Source organism: Gallus gallus, chromosome 1 (assembly GCF_016699485.2).
Source record: "Gallus gallus isolate bGalGal1 chromosome 1, bGalGal1.mat.broiler.GRCg7b, whole genome shotgun sequence".
NCBI lineage: Eukaryota > Metazoa > Chordata > Aves > Galliformes > Phasianidae > Gallus > Gallus gallus.
The window spans coordinates 23,370,721-23,394,210 of record NC_052532.1 but is presented as its reverse complement, the minus strand read 5'-3'; the positions used below and the strand labels follow the sequence as shown (position 1 = coordinate 23,394,210).

Sequence of the window (23,490 nt, the reverse complement as noted above, 5' to 3'; positions counted from 1 at the left end):
TGTGACCACACCACTTTCAGGTCATGTCTGGGCATCAACTCTAAGCAATAGAAGCATATGACAAATAAAGATCGAAAAAAAAAAAAAAAGAAAAACAAGAACAGTGAGGTTCTGAATGCTCATGTGAGATTTAGTGTACCTGAATTCAACAAAACAAATAAGCATTTCCTTTCATTTTAGCTACTAAATTCTTTATAAATAAATGCAAGTTAAAAAAAATCCAATACTGGGGTAATTAGATGCTGAGATATCACACATATATATTCAAATCTATAATAGACTTCAGACAACAAAATACCCTGCGAATAAAAATGGCAGAAGTAATTTATTAAAGTAGAGCAGAGCGCCATTCCACTCTAAGGTTACTGAGGCACAAATATGGAACTGACTTCTTAAAGGAAGAAAAACTGCATGGAGAAGTGCTGGTAAAGAAGTATAACTCTACTGCTTCTAAGCCTGTCAGACAGCAGCCACTGTAGATCATATGTTGACAATAACTGCAGTATGTTTCCTAATCTGGATTGTATACTTCCTATATAGTAGAGCAGTACTATAATCCAACTTCTATAAAGCAGAATTTCCATTTCAGTACTCTCATAAATCAAACAACAGCCTCGTTTAATATACAGGAAAAACCTACACTGTAAATATTACTGACAATTTATGAAGCCATCTTCCTGTTTCCTCATCTTGGAAATACAAAGAAGAATTAAGTAAAACTCAGGTATTGCAAATTAACTAGAGAAACACATGTTGCATGGGTGAGGTCAAAAAACATTGTTATAATAGATCTAGCAAGCAGGAAGTAAGATTTCTTTACAGTTCTGAGGTACTACTTTACACACCTGTTTCTGTGTTGTCACAAATACTACTGGGTGTAATGTGAATGTTTTATCACAGGAGGGCAGTAGTTCACCAGTTTTAGAACTCTACCAAAAAAAATCACGTTCAGGAAATCGTCAGCTTTCAAATGAGAAATCAAATATATCATGAACAATGCAGAAGATCATATTAAATTAATCAAATTTTCTGATGTACACTTCAATAGACATTAAAGTCTTGTTCCCCAGAAGTAATTAGAAAAGATTTTTTTTTGAAGTGAAACTGAACTTTAGACTCCAATAGTTATGCACTAAGCTGTGCAATAATATTAGCAGAACAGAATTTCTTGCCAGCTACTGCTTTCCTTCATTTCTTTCTTCAGTGAAATATCCACCAGTTTGCGGTTGTTGGGGTTTTTTTGATGTTTTCTGGACATGAACCACAGCCTCTCCTTAGTAAGCAAGGCATTTAAAAAGCCTACCATCTTGAAGTTAAAATATTACTTGCACTCAGAACTTTTCATCAGTGAATCACCTCAAGTGTTTTCAGATATGAAGCTTCCTAGCAACCAGCCTGAGATGCTGTCAAGCCTTGTAATGTGAAGGAAAAATCTCTCTGCAGAGACGGGGTAAGACTGTCCAAGGTCAGAAAGGGAATCAATGCTAAGAACAGCAGAACCTAGCAGCTTTTAGTTAGTATGCACTAAGCGTGAGCTCATGCTCACTTTGCACATGTACTACACAGTAATGCACCACTGTAAATGGAGTTTTACACGAACAGAAAAGCTTCGTTTGAGTCAGCTTTGCATAAAAATGCCTTGACATTTGAATGGCACTCAAGTTTTAACTAGCAATACAAAGTGGAGACGCTGCATGGGTTTCATCGTAAGGAAAAAAGTTCCCATTTCAACTTTACTACAGATTAATTGCTAGAGGCAATGCTAGTTATCTTCTCTTTTAGCTCATGTGCCACTAATCTTACAATACTGCTTTCATTAGAGAAAAAGTAACAAAGAATATAAAACAATACTTAAACGTCTTACAATAAGTAGGATTAGTATTTAGATCTATATTGCATGGGGTTAGACTATTCACAGGTAAGTTGTGATTTGCTCTAGAATTTGCACTGACTGCTGTAGGTGGTATCTCAGCCACACCACTTAAAGAGCAGGGGCTCAGAAGCCAGAGTAGTTTAAATGCCAACAGACAGCAATGGCTAATTAGTGAAACTGACAGTAAAACAATAGAAGCCTATTACTACTGACTATGTTAACAGCATGTCTCTTCTGTCACATGACATTCAAGGTTAAGCATACAGATTGTACTATACAATGCAGTAGGTGACAACGAGCAGTAGCAACCTAAGAGCAAAGAAAGTCTAAAAATAAACATAAGTATTGAAGTTATGGAGATTACTGACAGATATTCAGTTAAATACTCTAGACATACTGTGTTAAGAAAACTGTCATTAGAAATAAAAGACTTGAGTAATTTTTCAAACAGTTCCTTTCTTCAACAAGGCTAAGTGCCAGGTCCCAGGCTTGGGTCATAACAACCCCATGCAGTGGTACAAAGGCTTGGAGAACAGTGACTAGAAAGTTGCCTGGCAGAAAAGGACGTGGGGCTGCTGGTCAGCAGTTGGTTGAACATGAGCCAGCAGCATGCCTAGGTGGCCAAGAAGGCCAATAGCCTATGGGTCCGAATCAGAAGCAGCACAGCCAGTAGGACTAGAGAAGTGACTGTCCCCTTGTATGCGGCACTGCTTAGACCATACCTTAAGTACTGTGTTCAGGTTCTGGCCCCTCACTACAAGACAGATATGGATTTGAGCCGTCACAGAAAATAACAACAAAGCTGATGAGGGAACTAGAAAACACAAGTTTTGAGGAACAGTTGAGGGAACTGAGGTTCTTTAGTCTGAAGAAGATGAGGCTGAGGGGAGATTCTACTGTTGTGAAAGCAGGTTGCAGTGAGGGGTGTGTTAGTCTCTTTGTTCAGAAGTTATAAGACACAAGAAAACAGGATAGACTTAGACAGGACATTAGGAAGAATTCCTCCAGCAAGATGGCTGGAATGGGATGCCCAGGGAAGTGGTAGAATGCCCATCCCTAGGAGGACTTAAGAGGTGTGTGGGCGCTGCACTGAGGGACGTGGTTTTGTAATGGGACTAGAAGCTGGAAAAGACCTTGAAGATCTTAAGTGATTTTGTAGTTAAATTCTCATCTTATTGACTTTTAGTTGTATCAACAGAAACTACTGATAATTAAAATACTTTTCCTTTTGAAGTCATCCGTTAAAGAGAAGTGGAAAATCTGTTCTTTGTTCATTGGTATATGTTCATTGGTACAATAGAAACAAATAGTTTAAAAGATGACTTACAGAAGAAAATTCCACAATAGTTTTAGCTAATGATATTCAATTAAAAATATCAAGATTAAGAACTTAAAATACAGTTGTTCACTGAATTACAATTAGAGACAAGTTCCTTAGTGGTAAAACTGTATCTGACTTCACAAAATCTGACTATTTCATAAGTAACCAAAACTTAAAATTAAGTGCAAGCTATCTTATACATATTAAAATAGCATAGATTTCAACACTTACTGCAGAGTATTGTGTTTCATCAGCGATTAAGTTATAGTGCAATATAGTTTTTCCATGTTACCATACTGTAGGAAAACCAAACTTAAAGAATCATTCAGGTTACTGATTTAGTGTGCAAAGGAATCAAGACAACAACTGAAAAAGGTACTTAGACAACAGGTAAAAAATACTTACACATTATCTTCTACACAAATTTTAGGTCCAACTACATTTGCTGCTCCACTTGCCATTTTGAATGCAAAATGCTTTTCAGGACAAGCTTTAGAGATCCCACATTTGTATCTTGGAGGTTTTGTAGCTTTCAAAAGGAAATAAAACTGGATTTCAGAGAAAACTGTGAATTAAGGAAAACTGGGGAAAGAGGAAAACTAGCTTGATTGCATTTATAGCGTGATTAAGACTTTCTTAACTATGAAAAATCCAACATTCTTTATGGTATTAATGAAAGCAAGTGACAGCAGTAACACGTGCATATAAATACTCACAGCGTGCAGCTGCATCCAATGCTGATCGAGCTAAAATGAAAAAAAGATTTTTACATGACGTTACTACTGAAATGTCATCTGCAATAAAATACCCTCTAAATTTAAAAACTTTCTGTACCTCTATAAAAATAATTTTTTTTAAATGAGTATCAAATACACATGAGCACAATGTTCCACTGTAAAACATTCACCTTCATGTGGTAGAAAAATGAAATCTGTATCACCAGGGACCATATTTAGAAGTGCTACCTTAATTTATGACTCACTGATTAAAATAAAAAACCACAGAGATTCAAACTCAAAATAACCAGGGATCCATGGAGGTGTGGACACTGCAGTGAAATTAATTCCTTTCTTTCAACCCAACTTTAACCAGCCAAAAGTAATTACTACAAACCAGGACCTTCACGAGGATGCAATTCCTTTCACCTAACACCAGAATTCTGCAACTTTGGTGTATCTATAGCCAATCATTCATTACTCCCTTTCTTGGAATGAGAAAAGCATTGTAATATTTAACATCAGCCATGTGTCTTCAATAGTTATCAGTGATGTCCCTGGGGTCTGCTTCAGCTGTGTGCTCACACTGTAGCAATGTAGAGTTCAGCAACAGGAATCATACATACATACCTAAAATTGGGTTTTCCAAATTAAAAGCCCCTTTCAAGATTAAGTTGACCAAAAAAAATATACTCTGAACTTCAAATCATCTAAGCTGGTAATTTTTTTTTTCCTGCACAGAACTCATCACATCTGAAATGTTTTGCTTATTGCACACAGTAATGTACCTATGCAAGCAAGAAATCCCATCAAAAATATGATTCTTTAACTATCAGACTAAGCAGAAAAAAATAGGTAAGAGTTTATGCATAGTTGGAAGTCCAGAGGATTAAACCAGTTAAGAAAGTAGGTTAAATATCTAATATGGAAAATAACGTTAAAATACATTAAAATAAACACAAAATTCTTCTTAAGTTTAAAAGCATAAGTCAAGCTTATAGCAAAAGAATATTGTATTCTTGATTATGGCTCAAACAGATATTAACAGGTGTCTGCAAAAAATAGTTGCCACTTACCAAATATGTGTCCTAAGTTTGCTTCCATTTTTATTTCAAACACTTGAGATATGACATAAAATGTCAATAAAAATATTGCTATGACTACTATCAACTTCGCAGCACCTATTCAGAAATAGAGAAAAAAATAAATTATCTGTAAATGTTAACTGTAAGATTATCAAAATTAACTACATGAGAAATGTGTACAAAGTGACAGGATGTTAGGGTGTTGAATTCAGAAACTGCCGTACAGAAGTAACCTTCTATACCAGACACACACCCTGCCCTCAGACGTGAAATCTCACCTTGTTCTTTCTCCATGTTTCATGCCACGTTGTCTGACATCACAGTTCACCCACCTCAGCAACCAAGAGAAACCACTGACTTTTTTTGTATGAAAACCCAGCTCAACAAGGTGAACTAAGCTGACTTTAGTGGCTGCTGGCTGAAGTGGAAAGGTGTGCTCTCTCCAATCTCATTTCCCTGTTCTTAGCCATGTGCACACATTTCTCACTGTTTATAAATATTCCCTTTCTGCCTTCCACCTCAGATTAAGACAGCTCTGTTTTAATGTAGAACTAGACTGAGTGACTATGGATCTGCTGATATACCATAGCTTTGGCCAGTCAGGTCTGAGCATTACATTAAAAAAAAAAAATTAATCTTCTGGTCTTCAACAAGTGTAAGAAAACACTAAAGCGCTAAGTTAAAAAGTAATGATAAGCAGTATCTCACCTTTACCATTTTTAATGGACTCAGGTAGCATAAAGTTTTAACAAGCCTAATTTAAGCCAGCACTAAGTGGTCAAGCCACCTCCTAGGAAAAAAAAAAAAAGCAGAAGCCTATAACCAAAGCAACTTAAATCTGAAATGGAAACTTACTCATGGTACCACCATGAACTCTGCCATTTTCAGCAGGAGATTTTACAGAATATTTTGCTCCAAGATTATTGTATATTAACAACTACCTGAGAGCAGAAGTTAAGTGAGAAAGCATCTGATGAACATCCCATCTCCCTCTCCCACCTCAGTATGGAGAATTGTTTGGAAGAAGCAATGCTATGCATTCTGTTCCTCAGATGGCCAGCTAAATAAATCCTCCAGAACAAAAGATTATGCACTCCTTCAAATCTTAAACTGGGCTGCTTAGAAAATCTTAAAATAGACAGATTACTCAGCCTTCATAAGAATGAGAGATGTTAATCTTTCCAAAGGCTAAAAAAAGGAAATTAAAAGGATACAACTTTTTTGTTTGCTTGCAGTTTGGACTTCGTCTCCCACTGCATGTGTGAGTATATGTATACTGTGCAAGAAAACACAGATGCAAACTGGATTTAAAAATATGACAGTGGAACTCCAAAGACAACTGCATATGAAGGAAAGTGAGCCACAGGCAAGAACTAGAGAAAACAGATGATCCAAATGTACAACAAGAAGCAGAAAAAAAGGACTTCAAAGTAACTTTACTCGAGAAGGTGGTACCAGAATTTGGAAAGTGGTACTTGAAGAGCAGTATGTTTCTGTAGACAGTATGCAAGATGAATGAGTACAAACAAGCTGACCTCTCCCACCTACATCTTGCCCCCTCTCAACTGAATTTTAAGTGCTCCCTTTACTTAAAAGAGGTAGGAAATCTCCTTGAATATCCTTGCAGTATTTGAATGAAAGCAAGCCTGTATGCTACAAGTTCAATCTTCTATATGAGCTGTCATATCTTTTTGTTTGTAGGACTTAGTAACAAAAGTAACTGCCTGGAATAGGGAAGAAGAAAGGCTTGGAAAAGTCATCTTCCAGGCAGTTTTTCAGCCTTTTAAAAATTACAGCATTCTCCCAGTTCTTCAGCAGTTTTGCTTTAATGGGTTGTTCCCAGTTACACTCCCTGAGGTTCCATAAGTGTACACTGTCCAACAACAGTAGTGACAAAAAAAGACTGATTTATCAATAAGGCTGAAGTGCAATCCTCCTAGAAAAGAAAGTGTTGCTGACTCCTAGGGAAGTCAACAGCTGTTCCTTCTGCAACATTAATTACTGCTTTTGATTAAAGTGCAAGACATCAAAACACCACAACTGCTCACAAATGTACAGGCTATTCTACTGAACTGAAGCGCCTGAAGTAATAGTTTCCCATAGTACTATACTGGCAATGAGATCTTATTTTTATAACAGCTACACCTTCTGCCTAATGAAATTGCTCAAACACTGTACTGAAGTATCTTACCTTTAATAAAAGGCTTCACAGCCTTCAAACTCTCTGTAACCATTCAGGGTTTCAGACACTGTATTTAAAAAGTGCATGGCACTCTTTGGTCATGGTGTGGGACAGAGAAGAAGCCATTAATTCACCATTTCCTTATTCTCTCATCATCTTACATGATTAGTAGCCAAAGATTATGTCACAGCTCCTTAAGCAGCCACCACAGATAAGCTGAAGCATTTGTAACCAGCTGCTCCCTCTTAGACCATCCCAAATTCTCAATCAAGTTTCAGTTAACTGGCAGAACAGGAGTTGCTGTTCCATTTATGTTTACTTTGAAACCTTCCATTATTGTCACAACTTGTTAAAGCTGTTCACACCTTTTTGCGCAAAGGACAAAATCTGATTTCAGTGAGCATGCTTACCTGCTATTCTCATGTTTAGTCTTCAGCCAGGTAATGACACTACTGCATTAAAAAAAAAAGCCACCTAGAGAGGGAAAAAAGGAAAGAAAAAAGTAATTGTAACTGCAATCAAATAAGCAACTTCATGATGTGTTAACTGTAGCAATACCATGGATTTTCTAGCCAGTCACAGTAATGACGATTGTCCTGAATAGTTAAGTCTTAACACAGCAAAGAAGATGCAAGATGGATCTCTTGTCATGGTATCATTTTCCTTTGCTACTTCATGAAACAAGCCACCTTAAATGCCTTAAATACGTTACTTTAATTTCATCAAATCTACTGCAAATTCTGTTAATTAACCTGTGGCAAGTATTTAACAATGCTACATCTAAGCAGTCTTTAATTTCTAAAAGCTGCAAGTTAAAAGCAAGCAATTCCATCAGCACTGCTCCAGAATTTCAGTGACATCTGGATATTAAGTTGATGTTCAGTAATCCAATGTAGCAAAACATAACTCTGGAGAGAAAAGATTTAAGCATTTTGTCCTTTGGGATACTGTACAAACTACTTTCAATGGAACTGAATGACCCACATATTACAGAAAAGCACCAACACGTCTCTCACCCACAGCTGCATCCAGAAGATTCACCTTATGGTTAACGGTGGCAGAAGCAACAACCCTAGAACTATTTTAGAGTAAACTGCAAATCACTGCCTACGAGCATAGGCCACATAATCACCCCAAAGGTTCTTCTTTAGAAGAGCCTGCTGCTACATGAAGTCAAAAGCTGCCGCAACCACTACAGGCTCTCCTCAAAGACACCACACCTCCTCATAGCAGTGGGGCTGCACCCAATGCTTTACCTCTGCTGCTGGCTCTGTTCCATGGCACAGCCCTTGGCCACACCAGCTCTGTATCTGCTGCCCGGCACCAAGGCTCCCTTTACTGCTCATTCAAGGAGTGCAAAGTTGACCGTGAGCAGCCACTGGGCACCCTCATGGTACCCTACAAATCAGGTCCAGCAAACAGAGTCATCTTCACTGACAAAGTACCATAAATCCAATAGAAACAGCAAGTTGTCTTACAATATTTAAGCAGGCTAAGCACAATTTATTTTTAAATTAACTTTAGTTAAATTTTGATTGGAAACAAAGCAGTTCAGGTAGCACACTATTACCTCTACTCTTACGATCATAAGAAAAGAACTCTCAGTTACTTTCAAAAAATATATGAGGCCTTCAGACAACAAACAGCCTGCAGTCAGTATAGCCTTCTGAACAGTTAAAAAAAAAAATCAAATCTGTTTCTGAATTTAATTTGCATTTTACTTCATGCTTGTATTTAACATGCAAAAAACCTTCTGGCATTCAGTGATCTTGTTGGATTATCTACACCAAGGCTAAACTTGAACACGTGTAAGAATCATTTTAATTGAAGGAGCTGTCCCACACCCACCTATCGAAACCTGCAGCATCCCTCATGTCCTGCAGTCCTATCCCAGGATTCTGAAAACCACCAAAAAGAAAAAACAAACAAACAAAAAAAAACCCTATCTTTAGAAATTATTTGAAAAGCTATTATCACAATTCAGGAAATGCAACTCATTTGATAGCATTGCCAAAACCCAGATAGTTCTCATAGTCCATGCCAGAGAGGAAAATGTAATATAAACAACTTTTTTCCCCTCACTTGAATCAGTATCTGTAAGGTCAATCATCTACGTGCCGAGATACTCCTTGCCAAACACACCATCTCTGTGATCCACTGCTCACAGTTTATTCAAAAGAAAAATCTCATGCCACATCCTTAATATGCTATATCCGTTATATTTATATCCACTTGTATTCTACATCCATAGCATCCTTTTTTCAGTGAAAGATCTATTTTTGCCAATCTTCTAAAAAGGTAAAGAGAATCTGGCATTTTACATGGCATGTATAATGCCTTACTTCTCTAGGCCTGCACCAGCAGAACATGAATTGTTCATCCTGCTTTGATTTCTGCAGCGATGTCATTCTGATGTCAAGAGGTAAATCCTCAACTGAAGGGCAAATAATTAAGTGCAGTGACCAACTGATACCACAAACTCCTTCAAACGTTAAAGAATATAATTATTCTAAGTTATTTTGTCTCTCTTCCCCACCCTTGGAAATTTACCAAGGCAAAAACAAACACTGCCTACAGTCTGAATAACCAAAAGACTGCTTTAAATCCGTACTGAAAAAATAGTTACCTCTTTTGATTATAAACAAAAATACAAAACAAACACATCCTTCAACCTCAACTGCAGAATACCTTCATCCCAACATCTGTGCCCACTGACCCCAGCCATCATTTGTTGCAATCAGACATATGCTGCACAGAATTTTCTAAATGCAAGTCAACTTATGAACACCATGTCCTTTCCCAATACAATATTTCCCTACCACACTATTTTTAATTAAAGAACAGCCCATTAGCCATCATGAACACTCACCGACTGTCGCTCTGCAACATTAATAGATTTCATAATTGAAATTTAGACATGATATACAAGTGGATTAGGAATTTCTAACAGTACTTAATTTGTGATAGTTTGAAAACGTGAAAAACAAGAACGAAACTGAGCTAGCTCAGGCTCACATGCATAAAAACATCAACAATAACATTCTTTCAAATGCTTTCAAAATTAGCTAAAGCAAAAACAACAATAAAAACAAGCAAAACACACTACTTTTTCTTCCTGTTTGACATAACACCCCAATCAAGCAGGGATCTGAGCTTTGCAACCCAAATATCTTCTTGACTTACAAACGTCTGATAATATGAGCAACCACTTCATTATGATGTTAGTGTAATTTACCTCTGTTAGCAGTACAACAAGGCTCATATTTACCACATCTAGCATGCAGGAGATGCAGCCTCTAATAGGATCTTCAGGCAGACTGTTGATGAGTAAAGCAGAATCCATTATAGACACAAGGGCCAGGAAGATCACATGAAATAGGCAACGGAAGTGAACAAGAGTTCTAAGTCAAAAGCAGGTGGATCTGAGGAAGCACTATAGTGCATGATTGTAAAACATGATTTTTTTTTTCCACCCAGATTGTTTTTTCAAGGCAGTATTCAGAGGTACATCAGTTAAAGAATACAACTGGGACGGTGAAAAGACACTAACAAACTCTTCATTTCAAGTGCCTTGAAATAAAAACTTATCCACAGAAGAATCTAAAACCAGTGTTTTCAGAAGATGGTTTTCTGCCACTTTAAGTAAAAGAAATGTATTATTTCCCAGATGCTATACTAGAAGGAGGAGCAAGAATTGCAGGTTTACATCTACCATAGACAGGAGCCAAGGCATTCTAATAGTCAGAACAAATTCTACTCATAAACTGTACAGTCAAATCTCTGTACTGGGCACATACTTTCTTCCTTAAGATGAGCACCACTGTGGATTTCCTGTTGCCTACTACATTTCCTACTTTGTCAAAAGAAGTTTTGTGCAATTTCTCATGAGGTCTGAGGACCACACTTTCCTTATCTTTTGATCCCACTCAGCACTAACGGTGCAGGCATGTCTTCTTATCGCAACTGCAACTGTTGAAGAGAGGTTCCTATTGCCTGTAAAAGCCAGTTTACACAAGCCAACATTTATAGAAGACAGTGACAAAGAGTTCAGACCAGTGACCTCTCGACTACAGGAAGCCATATCCACACCCTGAATACTTTGAAGAGTATAGAAATATAAAAAGGTTGTGGTCTACAGGCCGTTAGACCAGAGTAGTGTCAGTAGCTGGCTGATATTTTTCTTGTAGGGTCCAGATGACATCAACCTTCAGGCAAGACCAGCTATTCAGCCACGCTGACTCAATATTATAAATTTCCAGTACCTAAACCTGAAGCACTGAACAGCAGAAAGGTAAGAGGAGAATGCTTTGTTAGTTAAACTGACACAGAAAATTCTCTCCAAAGTGGCAGAATCTGATGTACTCATTAAAAAAAAGTAGCAGAAAAACAGCAGCCAAGTAGGAAGCCAGATGAGTTTAGACACACTTCCTTCACTACAGCCAGGGGCACAGGGTGAGTAACAACTCCTTCAGAACCAAAAGCAAAACACAGACGGTTCACTGAACTGGAGAAACCAAGATGTTATGCCATCATGCCATTGCCCAGATCACCGCACGAAGCTGCACGCCCATCCACACAGAGAAGAGCTATTTGTTCTGTCTGCAAAGTACTAGGGAATGGATATGTGGAAAGACAATTGGGAACAGAGGTTAGTGGTTGCTTATTTCTCCTCCACCCATCCTTGGGCACTGTATTATGTCCTGAAGCAGTGGCAGTTTCCAGATGCTGTGACTTTCAGTGTCAAAGCCTTTCCAAGTAGCAGCCCAAAAGGCTACACACAGCTTAACATCAAAGCAGTAGAAGAAACAAACCAAAAACATGAGATTAAAAAAAGAAAGAGAAAAGAAAGAGTAAAGTGCTTTCCCCACCTTCATGTTTTACCATTCAGTCAGTTTCAGTGTTCAGTGGACTTCTGGTTTGTTGCTCCACTTTTTGATAAACTTGTGTGGGAATGACAATGAAAATCTGACATTCACAATATATATGCATAAAGCTACTGCATATATTCTTTTCTATAGTAATACTAGCTTCAATCCATACAGTATCAGCTGCTTTCAGAAGTGATCTGTCACTCTCGAGGGAACTCTGCCAGAAACCTCACAAAGGAAGCTTACATTATAACTTCATCTAGAAAACTATAAGCCTATACTCCTGAAAAAAAAATAATAATCATCAGATTTTATTAGATGTTCTGGATTACCTAACATGCTAAGATTGGGGTATTCCTGAGTTCAGGTAGTTGATATGATGCCCATCAATCAATACATTTGTTTCCTAGAATCAGAGTGCAAGAGGAAATTGTTTTAAGTATGGTAGCCATTAAAATACAAGCATGCATATAGGCACACAAATGGTTTTGGTAATACTGTCACCCTTACAACACTGAATGAAGCCCAGCTTTCTGTACTGAGAAGAATTCAATCTAGTGTGGTCAGTTCTCCATCAACCTTGTTCAGTGTTCCTGCCCAGAGTTAAGTGCTCTGTGACATAACTAACTCATCTGAGCACAGCCTCTGCCCTACTTGGTATTAAAGCCAGCAATAAATTGCAAATGGCCAGAGCTTTAAGTTTTGTTGGTTTGTTGGGTTTTTTTGTTTGTTTCTTTTCTCCAAATAGAGTTGTAATAAATGTTTCTATGGATAATAGAAAACATGTAAATTAGCACACTGCATTCCCATTTCCCTAGGATAACAGTACTTCTATCAGCAATTTGATAATGCATTTAGATAGCATTTATGAAACAGGAACACAAAAACAAACAGAGATGAGAAGCAAGAATTTAGAAGGTCAAGATAATTTATTAATCTGGGAAGGTCAAGATACAAAAAAAGTGCAGAAAAATTAAGCAGTGATATTTAACAAAGCAGAAAGCAATATACTTCAAAAAGGACATCAAGTGCAGCAAAACAAGTGGCAGTAATGCAGATAAGGATCTGAGAGCATATAGCAGCTCTCTATTGTTAGGGTCAATGATGTGGTACTGCTGCAAAAAGGGGACTGCCCATTATGAATTGTACTGGGAACTGTATCAAGAGGACTGCTGCGCGCAAAGCAAAATGCAATTACTGTGCTGTGCCTACAAATCATCTAGACTCTTAATTGAGATCCTGCATGTACTTTTTTCCTAAATCTATCTTAAAGCATAATACCCAATGGAACAACCTAGATAACAATTACATAACCTAACAACCAAAGGGCTAAAAGAATCAGGTTTGCTTGGCAAGGCAGAATGGAGATGAAGAGAGCATGCGACACCACGGTCCCTTACTGCCAAGATGTAATTCAAAAAGTGTTTTAAGTTATGCTGAACTGGACTGTTCTTAATATCCACTGACTGCTTTTTATCTATTTGTAACTTAAAACATTTAAAATTTTATTTATATATATATGTAAATCAGATGATCAGAGGGCTGGAGCACCTCTCCTATGAGGAAAGGTTGAGGGAACTGGGCTTGTTTAGCTTGGACAAGAGAAGGCTCTGGGGAGACCTCATTGCGGCCTTCCAATACTTGAAGGGAGCGTATAAACAGGAGGGGGAATGACTGTTTACAAGGGTGGATAGTGATAGGACAAGGGGGAATGGTCTTAAACTGAGATAGGGGAGGATTAGTTTAGATGTTAGGAGGAAGTTTTTCCACACAGAGGGTGGTGACGTACTGGAACAGGTTGCCCAAGGAGGTTGTGGATACCCCATCCCTGTAGGCATTCAAGGCCAGGCTGGATGTGGCTCTGGGCAGCCTGGTCTGGTGGATGGCAACCCTGCACATAGCAGGGGGTTGAAACTCGATGATCATTGTGGTCCTTTCCAACCCAGGCCATACTATGATTCTATGAATTAAATTCAGAGGGAATTTTTCCCTTCACCTAAACAAATGTTTCTGAAAACAGTCAAATACTGTTACTCCTGTTTTTATCTACCGTACCTGTTATTATGCACAGCGTTATCAGGCATACACCAATGCTATCTATAGCATTACCAAGTTCACGGGAATACAATTAGATGATCAATCAAAATTTATTAGTACAGAAGAAAAAAACAAGTTGTTATTTTTATTTCTGAGTCACAACTAGATTAGGATAGCATTTGCTTTTGGCAGCACAGACTGCCTTCCTCAGTGATCCACAGATGGGCTTTTTTCTTCTGTCAGAAAAAACAACAGCAAAATGACACCTGACATTTGCATACCTGGTAAAGCTCAATGAGAAAAGCAAACTTTTGTTTAACACAGCTCCTGATAATAGATATTCCAGTCTGTTGTCTTCAAGCAGTTCAGAGCAGTGGTGGTTTTCTACCCAAGTTCACAAAGTGAATCATGTATTTCAGGGTTAGCTGTAGCTATATTTACCTGAGCTCTGGTTTTAAACCAGTGGTTGTGCCGGCCTCCATTACTGTATCCCATGAACCAGACAGCTGAGACTATAGAAATCATTCCAACTCTAACCTAAAGTAGTAATCTAAGCTGCTAATAGGATCTATTTAAATACAAGATGCATTTCCTTACCAAGATGACCGCTTATCCTTCTGCTAGACTAGCAGTAGATTTTCACCACCTTTACAAAATGTATTTAATTTGAAACTGAACTGAATGGTAGACATAGAAAAGAATTATCTTCAAGTAACTACTGTATTTTTATTCTTATTGCGTGATTGTGCACCATTTGTGCCTTCTAATAAGCCTCTCACCTCAGCAGTTACATCCCACAATTACTCTTAAATACATACAAATTCCTTGTGGCTACGGCAGAGCTCTACACAGAGGTTGAAGGTTTGTCTACACAGAACATTTTGGGGCAACTGATCCAACAAGAATGACACCACCTGAACTGTATTCAGCTTGGTATTCTGACAACACTCAACTAGACCTCAAACCTTTGGTTGCTAAAACAAGATTTTGTTTAATTCTGCCAAATGGAATTTGGACACCTTGAGCAGATGAAGCCAGACCTTACTCCAAAATTAAGAACAGGATGTGCAGCTATCGCAGAACTGCCTACACTGCTCATACCAGTATGTGGTTTCACTTCTAAGAAAGGAAATACATCTGAGAAGAAACATGACTCTGCAAGAGTAGTTTGTTTTGCATATCAGGTATCAAACATTTCCCAAAGGAGGTGTCCAGTTACTGCCAGCAGCAGGAGCTTGCTGGTCATCAATGCAGCACTTCCACCTTAGGCAACACCACACACTTCAAGCCTCACAAACAGGAAAATCCTCCTGAATCCCTGGAAGCCTGAGACAAATGCACTAGGTGCATTCTAGGTGTGTTCTTCCCACTAAGAACGAAACTCCATCTACACACCATTTAATAAAAGAAAAGAGCCACAGAACAATTAGTTCCCAGAGCACTAACAATTGACTCTTCTCAATCCATATCTTGAGAACTCTTCTATAATATCACACAAAGTTCACTGATCTGTATTTTTTTTTTTTTAAACAAGCTTTCAGTTATGATCCCTGAAAATCCAGGTTATATAAATGTGACAAAGTCAACTGCCTATAACTACTGATGGTCTTATTACAGAGAATCTTAGCCTTAGTATTTCACAGGATTGGATAAAATTACAGAGAAACTCAGATAGATAAAATTGTTGAGGATAAATTGCAAACCTCATTCACCCGCTTCACTTCTAGCTTCATCCCACAGCAGTGGGTAAGTCCCAGAACAGAGTTATAGCAGAGGACGTGAGGTTTAACATTATTCCCTCTCACAAGATGATCCAACGATTCTGTAACTGAAACTCTGCAACTACTACCATTTCAAGATTTCAAACCCACTGATCTATTGTTTCTTAAAAAAAAAAAAAACAAAACAAAATAGACGTCCACCTCAATTTCATTATACAGCAAAATCTGTATAATCTTCCCAAGCCAGCAATAAATCAATGTGTAATGTATCTATCTGCCAGATCATGAAGTCTCACTGGAGACAATGTGCTACCACAATACAGTATGTGTTTCAAATGTACAACAGCCTCCGCATCTTCCTGTCTATAAAAAAAACAGCAGAATAACGCACTGCTATGGTGCACCTTACTCTCTTCCTTACAGGAATTCTCAACAGAACTACCGAACAGAAAGGTTATAGGTCTGAAAAGCAATTAACATACAAATAAATGCTGTTACTTGATACAACCACGTATGGCACGGCAGAAGTTTCAGGCTATGCTTAGAGCACGCCACTTCATCCTGGGGCCTGTTTTGAATAGAGGCAACGCAAAAGCAGAACAGAAAAAAAAGCATTACGAACACTTCCTCTGCAGGTCCAAATTTACTGCAGAATGATTGAGCTACCACTCCACATTATTATCCACACAAGTACAACCATATTCTACATAGTAACTCTAAGATGTCAGAATGATTTCATCATCTCATGATTGAGATTCATACACTGCAAAGAATGCCACACTGACCTCACCACGGAGCTGCACACTGACACTGCAGGGAGTTCCGAGGGATTCAGAAAGGCAAACAGTATTACGGGTACTGAGAGCAGCAAGGGACACCAACACAGACAAGAGGGAAAAAAAAAGATACTACTAATCGTTTAAGCTTCTTTAACAAAAGGTTAGCATGAACTGAGGAGGCTATATGTGGGAGAAGAGCTTTAACCTTTGCTCAGCAGCAAGCTGATCTCGCTAGGAAGCTGGGATGTCTCTCTGAGGAAAGCACTCCACAGTGACAGCTACTGCTCACAGTGCTGTTGATCTCTCTCCTTCCTCTTCCTCTAAGAGGCAGAGGATCCCCTGCTACCCCACTGATCCCATTCTCATCTGCCAGGCATGGCTGCACTGGCTTCAGCCCTTTGCTGCGTGCCATCAGCTGCAGAGAGCACCTGCAGGTGCAGCATCACACATCAGCTCTGGGGAGAAGGGGCAGTACAGCAGGACCAACATGCAGCAGGGCCACACCAGGACTCCAGGACACTGCACTATAGGGTCATGTTGCAGATACAAGATTGCTGTCCGCAACTAATAACCACCACTCCACAGGATGCACTCAGAATCACAAGACTCCTGAGGTACAGGGGAGTTTGTGCTCCTGGTCCATGTTACCAGCAAACCACTTGCGAGGGACGTGGTGGAAAACACTCAAAAATGGAGAAAAACTCCTTTATAGCTCCAGTGACTCACTTCCTTCTATGGAAGATACACAGAGACAGCAAGGAATACTGCATCTCTAGACTGGTTTCCGAGCACAGAAGCACCAGAACCAAAATCCACAACCACCTCCTGACTGGGTACAACCTTACAGATACCAACACCGAGCACATCGTCCACAGACCCATAGTACTGTTACAGTTGGAAAGGATCTCGAAGATAATCAAGTCCAACCATCAACCCACAAGCACCATGCCCACTAAATCACCATCCTTTGGATGGAGCCCTATCTGAAGATGCTCATCCCCATTAGGGTGGTACCAATGCTCCTCTATCCCAAGTTCACCTAGCTGAGATCTTCGCTTGCTATTTGGGCTTTAACGGGGAGAAAATCATCCCTTTCAGAAGCCAGTACTAAAGTCAAGCCCTTTCTGGTCCTCACATAAAGGCCTGAAAGACATTTATAGGTTGCAGTGCCTTTGGCTGAACGACCATCACCCTTTCTACATTACTTTTTAAGCACATCTCTTATTTTTAGAGAGACAAACATTTTCTCCTATCACACAGTGACAAACCAGCTTTAAAGATCACAAAGTAGCTTTATTCTGCATATCCTAACTGTTACTAACATGTTGACAGAGAGCATGTGTTTTCTCTAGCACTGATCTAGGAGCCAAAATAAGTGCCAAGGAGCAGGTCAGAAGCTCTGTAACGGCAGTAGTAGGAGCTTCCACCAGCTTAAATGTTTGTGAAATGCTGACTCAACTAACTGGTGATATCACAGCAGATTAAGAAAAAGGTCTCTCCTGCTGTTGTTGAAAGGCAGGAGAAAGTCAAACAGCCACAACAAGAGTGCTAGTTTCCTGAAGAGAAGGGAGCCCATAAATGTCACCTATTTTATGTTAATGAATATTTTAACTGGACTCTCAAGACATTCTCATGAGAACTACTGTTATTTTGCACATATAAACACAATGTAAACTTTGGCCATTAAAACTGATTCAACAGCTCTGCCAATGAAATGCAAGGGACAGTACACTCCAGCAGCTCCCTTTACCCTGGTAGTCTTCCAAAGCTGCTTCCCTCTTTCACAAAATCTCATCCGTATCCTCTTGGTACTGAGCTCCAACATGAACTGGATAAAGTTAAGTTGCTCTGTTTGCAAATGAAGACACAAATTATTCAAAAGGCACCCTAGCTAATAAAGGGCAGAATTAGAGACATAAATTACACAGAACAAGATTTCTTTCTTTTAAAAAAGAAAAAAAGAAATCTAAGTCCTCTTGGGACCCACATACCATTAGGAAAAACAAGACAAGGCTCTACTTGAATTCATAGTTAGACACAACCCTTCAGAAGATCAAGCTGGGAGCCAGATCCCCTACTTATTGTTAATAAATGCTTTAACATCCAAATTGAAAATTATGGTGTACAAAAAGTGGAGTTCAAGCAGCAACAGGCATCAGGCCTGGATAGCACTACAAAATGTGAACTTTAGGAGATAGGCTGGGCCCACCTGTCTTCCAGCAGACATCATGAGATTTTGCTCCCTGAAGAAGAAAACTAACCAAGTAAAAGGTAATTAATGAACATACATCTGCCAGCGAGCAGGCAACTTTCTGGAGCGGCAGGAAACAGAGCACAACAGGAGAAGGCTGTTAAGATTTGCCCTGACATCTCATGAAGCCTCACTTAAGAGGGTAAGATTCCTGACGCTATTGCTGACGACATTTTTCTTGAAGTAAAATGATTTATTAACAGCCCTGGGAAAGGGAAACCATTCTAAGCCATAAAACAATCACAGTAATTCCAAGGCTGTTGATAGCAAAATGATTGTCACAGGCTCACTCAGCAGGCCACTGGCTGAGCAAACACGCATGTCTACAGTAATTATACCTTAAATCCTCAACTTCCTTAACAGATTTTTGTGAATGACCTCGAAACTGAACATACATATCACTTCTACTTGAATAATTTTAATCTTAAGCAGCAGATTCCCTATGTCTGCCAGACATTAATCTTATGGAAACCTAATTTTAGGCTACAAAATAATCTATAATCAAAGTGGTGCTTTTGCAACTTACACAGTACATTCCATCTTGCGGACTCACAGAAAAAATCCCTTTCCTATATGCTATGCTGGGCATTCTGAACAAAACCAGAAACAAAATACCCAGCAGGAACAGCTCACATTTTAAACATCAGCTTGCTAAAATTCCATTAAATTCTCAAACTTTTTCTACGTTATAACCCTTCTCTAGCAGAGCTGAAAACATCCTCTTTATAAGTAGAGCCTGAACACCGTGGACCACTCGGGCTGCATCTAGAGAGGCTAGGCAGCAATTTGTGGGCACTGCGAGGCAACTCTGCTATTCAGCTATCCACTCTGCACTCACCGTGACACGGCCACAGTTGGAAGAACGACACAGCCACAGTTGGAAGAACGACCTGCCACAAAGCAGGCACCTCCTCCATGCCAGGCCATGAGACTTTACCACACAACACTAAGCTGTTAACGTGGGAAGAGCCTGCATCAGCCTCAAAGCAAGTTACAAAACCTGTTTTGCACAGAGACAACCAACAGACCCACAAGTGCTGCTGAACAGGACTGCCCTTGGCTGGGCCCAGAGGGGGCTGCTCACAATCTCCAGTCACACCTTGCCTGCCTCACAGGCTTTAAAATACAACAGTCGTGTACGTACATTAACCAGCTGTTCCTGCTGCGGGTTTGGTTTCCTTCCGTACTATTCTCCTATCACGACACCAGGCTCAAGTATATACTTTATTAGATGAAAAGGAGCTGCCAGCTACATGTACCTGCAAAGAACACTGCAGGTTCCAGGTGTGCATGGCATGACAGGGCACGCAGTATTATAAAGGTACTCCATATCCCTTACATACACGGACAGATAACGAAATGCAGACATTTTACAGAGGTCAGGAGTCATCACCATCACTTAAACCACACAATCACACTTTCAACGGTGAGGAAATGGAATGAGAGAGAACCAAGTTGCACAGCCTGCCAATGGCTCAGGCATTCAGCACAGCTGGATGTGAGGTGGCACCCACATCACATAACCGCGTTTTTTCCCACTTTAAAGCCTCAGAAGTCCAAAGCAAAGGCAAACATGTGGCTCAGACACGTTTGTACCCCCGGCCCCGCGGCACTGCGCCCCACCAGCTCGGCACGGCGTACAGTAACGCTGCAATGAGTGCTGCGCCTCAGCTCACCTGTCAGCACCGCCCACGATCCCACCACTCGAGAGAAGGCACACACCGCCGAAAAGGCAGACCTTTGTGCTCAGCTGCTTTATTTCAGCAATAAAACGCTGGCTATGGAGGAAGCGACTCGCTGTTCTCACCTAGGCGGGACACTCAACTCCGGTGGCCGGAACCCCCCAGCCCTCCCCGCCTCCCCTCCGCCCCTACAGACGGCAGAGAGAGCCACTCCGTTACGGCCGGGGGCGCTCCCAGAGCCGCCCCGCGCAGCGCCACGGCTGTTCCACGGCGGAGAGAGCCCACGGGAGGGTCCGGGAGGGAGGGACGGAGAGCCGACTAGGACCACGCTGCCGGCATGGCAAAGAGGAAGGGGGCAGGGAGCGGGGGCAGGGCTTGGAAAAGTTGTACCCACGGGGGGAGTCGGGAGAGGGGGCAGGCGGCCAGCACCGGACCGGCCGCCCGGGCAGGGGAGAGAGGCGCTGCCGCCGGGGCAGGAATCCCCACCCCAGGAGCGGAGCGCGGGCACTGTGCGGAGGACGCGGGTCCCTACCTGCGATGAGCGGCGACGGCCACGTCGCGCAACGCCTCCGTTCCGCTCAGCGGCCGCGCAGGCTGCCCGGGCCCGCCCGCCGGCGACCGAGAAGGAAGCGGAGCGCTGCCGCTGCTGCACGAGCAGAGGAAGGCGCGGAGGCGGCGTGCCCGCCCCCTGCCGGTGGCGGACCGGGCCCGCGGCGGCAGCGCCGCCCACAGCCGCGCCCCGTCCACAGCCGCGGCCTCAGGGCCCGCGGAGGGTCGTCCTGGCAGCGGGACGTGGGGCTGGGCTGCTTGCATTTGTAGTTCTGCAAACATGAGTTCAAAAGATAATAGCGTGGGACTGCGCAGACCTGGAAATCATAGAACGACAGAACGGTTTGGGTTAGAAGGGACCTTTAAGCCCACCCCCTCCCAACCCGCTGCCGTGGGCAGGTTGCCACCCCCAGCTCAGGCTGTCCAGGGCCCCACCCAACCTGACCTCGAATAGCTGCAGGAATGGGGCATCCACAGCTTCTCTGGGCAGCCATGCCAGCGCCTCACTGCTCTCTGAGCGAAGAATTTTCTCCTTATATCCATTCTAAATCATCTGCCCTCTTTCACTTTAAAACCATTGCCCTGTCCCTATAGGCCCTGTTAAAAGTCTTTGGCTATTCTGTAGGCCTCAAAAACGTCTTCGTGGAAAATTGTTATATAGCCAAATTTGTTTTCCGCTACAGACCAGAAGAATTTTCAGCTTTAAAATAAAAAATCCTTTTCTTCTTTTTAACTCTTCAGACAGAGCTGATCTGAGTTATTTCAAAAGAACGATAGGTACTCCCTTTCCCTTAGCATTGCTTTGTGGCTGCTGATTTTTGTTATTCTCTTCTCCTTTTTCTGTGCTGGTTTCCCTCTGACCCCGCCATGAGTCGGTGCAGGCAGGCAGACAGGCTGGCAGGACGCTCACCGTTGCACTGTGTGGAATAAGGGTTCTGTTGATGCAGCTCCCTCAGCTGGGCTGTTGCTGTGGTGTACACAGAAAGTGCTCAGGCAGCAGACATCCAGACTCAATTACGTTGCTGTCAAACCACAAAGAGAGCATTTTTGCAAAATCAGTGTGCTGCTTCGCTTCTTTGTAAGGAACAGAGTCACAGCCAAAATATAGGGTGTATCACTCATCATCAGCCAGGCTGACAAAAGGAAGTTTCCATGTCTTACTTTAACCACCTCTGGTCAACACATCTTTTGACAGGTTTGAAATAACACGCTTTGATCCCAGCTGCTCCTGAGTGCAGGATGCTTGTTTGAATAGCAGCCAAGTAATTTCCTCAGCAAGTTCTCCTAAACCCATTGAAGTTTCAGTCATACGGTAGTGTCAGAAGGAGCAAAGAAATAGAAAAGAAGGACTTCATAGCTCTTAATTCTAAATGTTTGCTGTGGATATATCTTTATTTGACATTATTGCTGTGTTCTCCTGATTGCGTACCAGGTGACACTGCACAGCTGACTCATAAGGTCAGTGTGGTAAAGGAGGTTGGGTCTTTGATAAGGAAATGTTTGCAGTTGGAATAACCATTTTGAAAAGATAACATAAGTATCAAATTATTAAAAGAGAAAATAATATTATCTGTGCAGTAACCAATACCTCATAATATATCTGTCTCAGAGTTAAATAAGTAAGACTTGAGAATGGCTGTGATTAAATAACAGCAATCACTTATGTGAGTGAATAGATGTTAATAACTCACGGAGCGTGACGAGTCACAGTTCTGCTGTTCTGTGGAAATAGAGCAGCTGGCAGGAGCTCAAAGAAGAGGGATTACTCCAGACCTACAGTGGCTGAGGAAGGCTCTGAGTCCAGGTGCCTGTGTGTGAGGCTACTATGCACAGTGCTGTGATGAACTGAAGGTAGGCTACTATTAATGACTCATTACCAAAGAATCACAGTCACTCTTTGGTAAATCAGATGATCAGCTGAACACAGTGGCATTACAAATTGCAGCCTTTGCACAAATGCTTTTCATCATTTGTTGCCCCATAGTGAAGTGTTATCACAACCACTGGCATTAGGGGGTGATTTTAAAATATCACATGACAAAGAACTGACTGCAGTGTGCAATGCTGTGGGGATGTACAAGCACTACTGTGACAAAGATGCCATTGCTACATGTCAGTAAAGCTCCTGCATGAAAATTAGAGGAACTTGGGGCAGCATTGTGCAATAGTGACTCTCTTTTATGCCCTGAAAGTAATGCATCTTATTTGTTGTAGTTTTCTTGTCAATTAATAGGAGGCTTTACTTTTGGAGCAACCTACATATCATTTACCAGTTAACCTCTAAGGAAAAAAAAATCAAAAACAACAGCAACAAAAGAAAAACAGTACTGTAAATATTTAATTTGCAAATGTCATACACGAGTCTTAAGCATTCAGCTACGCAGGGTCTGAACAAAAATGAATTTGTTGGCCTAATCTGAAACTCA

The 23,490-nt window shown here is 40.8% G+C and overlaps 1 protein-coding gene across 3 annotated transcripts in view; it reads right to left on the bottom strand.

Moving 5' to 3' along the window:
- The window catches only part of FAM3C (family with sequence similarity 3, member C), a 29,579-nt gene extending 8,396 nt beyond the window's left edge, over positions 1-21,183 (bottom strand). The window contains exons 1-5 of one of the 3 annotated variants that reach the window (NM_001097646.2): positions 21,048-21,183; positions 7,588-7,651; positions 4,987-5,091; positions 3,911-3,940; positions 3,600-3,723 (exon numbers count right to left, since the gene is read on the bottom strand). In NM_001097646.2, the coding sequence (NP_001091115.1) occupies positions 3,600-3,723; positions 3,911-3,940; positions 4,987-5,091; positions 7,588-7,600 (272 nt within the window). In that variant the 5' untranslated portion in view covers positions 7,601-7,651; positions 21,048-21,183. Of the gene's footprint in view, positions 1-3,599; positions 3,743-3,910; positions 3,941-4,986; positions 5,092-6,209; positions 7,652-20,509 lie in introns of those variants that run through there. The other 2 variants (XM_015280965.4, XM_015280971.3) reach the window with 2 other exon arrangements.
- Positions 21,184-23,490: the final 2,307 nt, after the last annotated feature.